Below are 6,005 nucleotides of genomic sequence, written 5' to 3'. Positions count from 1 at the left end.
TCTTTTATTATTATTTAAAAAAAAAAAAAAATAACTCAAGTAGAATATATAATATGGTTTATTTAAAATTAAATTTTATATAAAACACCTTCAAACACATTATTATTAAACAAAACTATATACTAAAAAATCAAAATATATCATCAAAATTTAAAGTCAATTTAAATGCCAAATATTTTTCGAATCAGATGAGTATTTTTTCATAAGTAATTAAATATTGCTTCTTATGGGGGAAAATCTGATTTGCTAATAGAATTTTATATTTAGCCTAAAGTACAAATTAAATTTTAAAAGGGTAGGAAATAATCTTTAGATATTTTTTTTAACGCTAATATCAAAAAAAAAGACTTTTTAACCTCCATTAGTTTGTTTTGGGCAGTTAAATTTCAAATCTTAATCAATTTTGGGCCTAAAAGGAATTTTAAATACATTTTTTAAAATTAATTTGGCAGAATGTTGATGATTTATTAACATTAGCAATAAAAGCTAATCTTATAATCAAGATTTTCCCGAATCTTAATTCTATTTTGTACTTTCCAGTTTAATAGACCATGAAAAACAGCTAGTCTGGGCCTAGGATTATCTTTTGATGTATTTTTTTTGAGAATTTATACCAGTATGAAAAATTACATTAAGAATCTTAAAAGCTTTTAACTATCAGAAAATCTAAATGAATTATTTAAATGACGAAAGTAATAAAAAATTAAAATATTAAAAATATGATAAAAATATAAAAAAAAATAGAAAAAGATGAATTTTTTTTTGAATTTAAAATGAAAAATAAATTGAAGAATTTATCAAATAATAAATATAAAACTGGTTAAAAAGAGTCTTGGAAAAAATTCTGTTATAAATGACATATTATAAGTATTGAAAAAATTACTCATAAATTATATATATATTTAAATAATTTATTAATTGTCCTTATTCGATTTTTTATTTTTTTTTTAAAAAAAAAATAAAGGACATAATTCGAAATTTTAATGTCTTCTTTTTTATTTATTTTATTTAAATAAAAAAATATAAACAAAAATAATTATTAGTATACTAATAATAATTTATTTGAAAAAATTATAATCATAAAAAAAAAAATATAAAAAACTTTTAGGTTTTATAAAGAATAAAGTTGGAAGAGTAAGATTGGCAAGTGTTTTAATTATGAATTTTATTGATTATAATTAAATCTCATAATTATATAACCCTTATATATATATTATATATATATATATATATATATATATTTAATAATAATTTTTAACTTTATTAAATAATAAAATTAAATTTAAATAAAGCTTTTTTTATTATGTATATTCTGCTATTTTTTTCTTAATAAACATCTCTAAGAAAAAGTGTTAATTTTAAATTATTTTAATTATAAAAATAAATAATAAATTTTTAATAAAATTTTATTAAAAAATAAATTAAAAAAACAATATTTTAATTAATGTTTACATAATTTAATTCCTTATGGAAAATATTTATACGTCCTACCCGATAAGAATACAATATATAAGATTTAGGCATGCCAACCTAAATAATAGGAAATTACATAAGTAAAAGAACAGATATATAAATAAAAAACAAGAAAGGACTAAAAATCCAAGCTTCATTATATGAGCCGATCTCTATAAATGAAAAACAAAACCTAAAATATTCATGTATAATATACACTCATTGTAATACAGGATCTCGTATAGAATCATTAGATCTACTTCCATATTTAATTGAATAAGGATTGGCTTTATTTTCGTTTGATTTTACAGGATGTGGCTAATCAGAAGGCGAATACGTAACATTGGGAATAAACGAGAGTGAAGATTTGGAATGTATAATATATTATTTGAAAAAAAACGAGAAAATATAAAATATAATTTTATGGGGAAGAAGGTATTTTATTTTTATTTTTTATTTATATTATTTTTAAAATAAAGTATGGGCGCAGTTACAAACTTTATTTATTTGTCAAAAAATAATTCTTTTAAGAAATTTATTAAATGTTTAATTTTCGATAGTGGATTTGCAAATTTAAATTAACTAGTACTTGATCTTGCTAAACAAAAGACTAAAATTCCTTCTTTTTTAATTGATACAGCCCTTTCATTTGTCAAAAATTAAATTAAATAGAAGTCTAACCTTGATTTTAATTCTTTAGATTTAACTAAAATTATACATGATATATATATCCCTTGCTATTTTATTTGTTCTAAAGAGGATACTTTTGTCAAATCTTTACATATAGAGGAATTACATGCAAGATATAATGGATAAAAATGGCTTTTATATGCAGAAGGTAATCATAATGCCAAAAGGAATCCTTAAATTTTTAAAAAGTTAATTTATTGGATTTCCAGTATTTTAGGTGATGTAAAGAAGGAAAAAAGTATTTCTATTTATGAATAAGCATCATTTAATGATGATTAAAATATAAGCAAATAATTTTGGAATAAAAACTATAATAGTTTTAGTATAAAAGAAAGTAGTATTAATGTTGAAAGTTTTTAAAAAAATTTTCAATTAAAAAATAAAATATAAGAAAATGAAAATTATTAAGAAAACAAGGATTAAAATTATAATCGATTATAAAGAATATTGACTTAAGATTTTAATAAAAACAAAAGATTTGAAAATTAAAGTTAACACACTTTTTAAAATTGTAATAATTTTTAAGATAAAATAGAAAATATTAATAATTATTTAATTGATAAAAAAAAAATATTTAAAAATAATTAAAATAAAAATTTTAATGAAAAAAAAGGAATTAATAAATCTTAAAATAATAATTATAATTTTTCGAATATTTTGTATAATAGCAATTAAGAATATTTTGGACAAATTGATAATAACAATTATTCTAGAGTATAAAGATAATTTCATATTTGAATTAATATAAATATAGATATATGTAAATAAAATATAATAATTTTTGAAAAAGAAAAAAAACATATTATTATCTTTTTATAGTTATAAATATTTCTATAAATATATTTTAAAGTTTCTAATTTGTATATATAAATAAAAAAAATATATATAAATAAATATGTATATAAAAAATTAAATATATAGATTTATATATATATTTATATATATATATATATAATATTTTATGAATTTTATAATATATATTTATTTATATTTTAATTTTTATATTTTATAAATATATTTAATTTTATATAAATTTTCTATATTTTATATATCATATATAATATTAATTATATATTTATTTTTAATATTTTTTCATAGATATTTTTATAATTATTATATATTATTATAACATATTTTTGTGTTTTTTTTTTTAATTTTTTTATTTTGTATTTTTTTATATATTTTATACATTTTTATTTCGTATATAATTTTTTTGTTTATTAAATAAATTTTCTAAATATTAATTTATTATAATATTTATTTATATTTAATTTTAATCTTATTTTGAATGAAATAACATATTAAAAAAGATATATAAAAGTTTCAGATACGTATTATTAATAATTAATACATATTAATTTTTTATAAGATATTATTTTCATATTAATTCACTAAATTAAATAATATTTTTAAAAAATTCTATATATTAACAATATTTTTATCATATTTTAAATATTATATACTTATATTTATTTTTAATGATTGTTATTATTATCCTTTTTATATTTTTATATTAGTATTACTAAAAATATTAATATACCAAAATTTTTATAATATATTAATATTAAATTAATTATATTTTAATTTTGTAAATATATGAAAATTTATATTTAAATCTATATTTAATATATTTTTTTTTTATTTTGATAAGCTATATATATATTATATATTTAATATTAAATATTCTTTAATTAAAAATCGGTTAAGTAAATATAATAATTAATAAGTATAATTAAAATATTATCAAAAAAGCATGTATTTATTAATAAATATTTCTTTAATAAAATATTAATTTATTTATTTTCTATTTTTAAAGAAATTTATTCTTTTTGATAAATATTTGTTTAAAAACTCTAATATTTTACAAGTTGAATTTATTTTTTTCTTAATATAATATCTTTGTATAATAAATATTTTAAATACTACTATTTTGTATCAAATTTTTATAATTATTTTTGTATAATTTTTTAAAAATTTATTTTATATACAGCCTCAAATTCAAATTATTTTAATTAATAAATGAATTTATTATATATTTTATAATATCCTATATAAACTATATTTGGATAAAAAAAAAACAAAAATAATGCGATAAATACTTTAAATTGCAAACCTCATTATATTTGTGTGTAATTCAATAACAGTTAATATAATTATATAATTATATTAAAAAATATGAATAATTATTAAATATAAAAAAAAAATTATTAAATAAATTTGAAAAATATTATTATATAGAAGATGAAAAGTATAAATTAGAAAGTATTTTAATCGATATAATTATGTAATTTCTAATACGAAAAGCATAGTTTTATTTATTATAATAATTACTATTAATATTAAATTTAATTATATTATAATAACAACTTCTTGCCTATGGGGTAATTAATTATTTTCTTTTTTATAATTTAATTTATAATACTTTAAATATCATGTCTATAAATGATAATGATAAATGCCTAGTTATAGAATTCTAAAGTACCATTCAAAAATATTAATATAAAATGATTATGTTGAAAATGTTATAATCAATTTAATTAAATAATTTCTCATAAAAATATGGATCAAAAATTTTTTTATCTAAGCTATTTTATAAGGGATTATATATAACCTAAGAAACACTTATATATATTTTATACAGTCTATAAAAAATACTAAAATTTCATGATCTATTAAATTTATAATATTATAAGAAAATAAAAAATTGAATAAAATAAAAAAATAATAGTTTTTTCTGATAAAAATTATATAATATTTATCGTATATATATAAAAAAAAGAATTTAAATGATATATTATATATTTATTATTTTAATTATTAAAAAATAAGATTAATAATTATTAAAAATATTAAATCAAATTAATATAAATAACTTTTAAAATAAGAAAAATATGTAAGCATTGAGGATTTAAATGTTTAAAAATTAGAATTTTATTTAAATGAATAAGATAATACACATTTACTATTATATTATATAAATATATTATATCTTTTAAATTTTTAACTTTAAAATAATAAAAAAATTATATTTAACTAAGATCTAATATAAATATAAAAAAAAATTAAACTATAAATACTTTATAGATAATATAATATTAACATACATATAAAATTAATATTTTACAATTTTAATTTCATTAAATAATATTTCTAGAACTTAACAAAAATAGTCATAATGTAAATAATAAAAGACTAAAAATATAAAATTTTTTCAATTTAAAATGCATATTTACTTCCTTCTTATTATTTATGAATAAAATTTATTCATAAATAGATTAATTTATTAAAATAACATTTTTACCAACGATTAATATTTTAAAATAGAAGGAAAGCCACTTATTTTTTATTAAGAAAAAACTTTTTATATACAATTTAAATCAATAACCAAATATAAAAGTAATGATACTTTCTGTAAAATTATTTCTCTCTAAAAAAATTAAAAACCTATAAAAAAATGATTTATTATATATAAATACTTTAGTCATATATCCTTATTAAAATGAAATACTTCTTGTTTCTAATTATTTTTATTTTTATAGAAAATTATCTATATAATGAATTTTTTCTTTTTAAATTAAACATACACTATATAAAATACAAATTCATTACTTTTTAATATTTTGGCAAAATTTCTTTTTATTTTTAATTTTTGGACTATAAAAAACGAAGATAAGAAAAGAAAGAAAATAAAATGCTTAAAATTTAGAAATAAAATAAATAAAGATATAAGAAATTATGTAATATTAATATTTTATGAAAAAAAATAAAAATTAATAAGATATTCACAAAAATATAATATAATATGATATAATATAATATAATATAAAAATTATATGAATAATAAATATTTTTTACACTTTTAA

At 14.1% G+C, this 6,005-nt stretch overlaps 1 protein-coding gene across 1 annotated transcript, besides 16 other annotated features; it reads left to right on the top strand. All coding sequences in view use genetic code 6, as the record gives it.

Moving 5' to 3' along the window:
• Positions 1–1,203: 1,203 nt before the first annotated feature.
• Positions 1,204–1,241: a microsatellite.
• A 62-nt stretch (positions 1,242–1,303) lies between these two features.
• IMG5_099930 (hypothetical protein) lies at positions 1,304–2,880 on the top strand (the record flags this gene model as incomplete). The annotated part of the gene is made up of 2 exons (XM_004035351.1): positions 1,304–1,887; positions 1,932–2,880. The coding sequence occupies 2 exons, from the start codon at positions 1,304–1,306 to the stop codon at positions 2,878–2,880; spliced, it is 1,533 nt and encodes a 510-aa protein (XP_004035399.1).
• Positions 1,889–1,921: a microsatellite.
• Positions 2,514–2,555: a microsatellite.
• Positions 2,655–2,717: a microsatellite.
• Positions 2,881–3,055: 175 nt separating the features above from the next.
• Positions 3,056–3,100: a microsatellite.
• Positions 3,056–3,223: a microsatellite.
• Positions 3,064–3,193: a microsatellite.
• Positions 3,064–3,201: a microsatellite.
• Positions 3,064–3,246: a microsatellite.
• Positions 3,065–3,233: a microsatellite.
• Positions 3,116–3,230: a microsatellite.
• Positions 3,247–3,275: 29 nt separating the features above from the next.
• Positions 3,276–3,318: a microsatellite.
• Positions 3,277–3,320: a microsatellite.
• Positions 3,321–4,070: 750 nt separating this feature from the next.
• Positions 4,071–4,124: a microsatellite.
• Positions 4,125–4,306: 182 nt separating this feature from the next.
• Positions 4,307–4,372: a microsatellite.
• A 1,559-nt stretch (positions 4,373–5,931) lies between these two features.
• Positions 5,932–5,968: a microsatellite.
• Between the last annotated feature and the right edge of the window lie 37 nt (positions 5,969–6,005).

Source organism: Ichthyophthirius multifiliis, assembly GCF_000220395.1.
Source record: "Ichthyophthirius multifiliis unplaced genomic scaffold scaff_1120509250844, whole genome shotgun sequence".
NCBI lineage: Eukaryota > Ciliophora > Oligohymenophorea > Hymenostomatida > Ichthyophthirius > Ichthyophthirius multifiliis.
The sequence above is the reverse complement of the archived record's forward strand: the minus strand, read 5'-3'. Positions and strand labels throughout refer to the sequence as shown.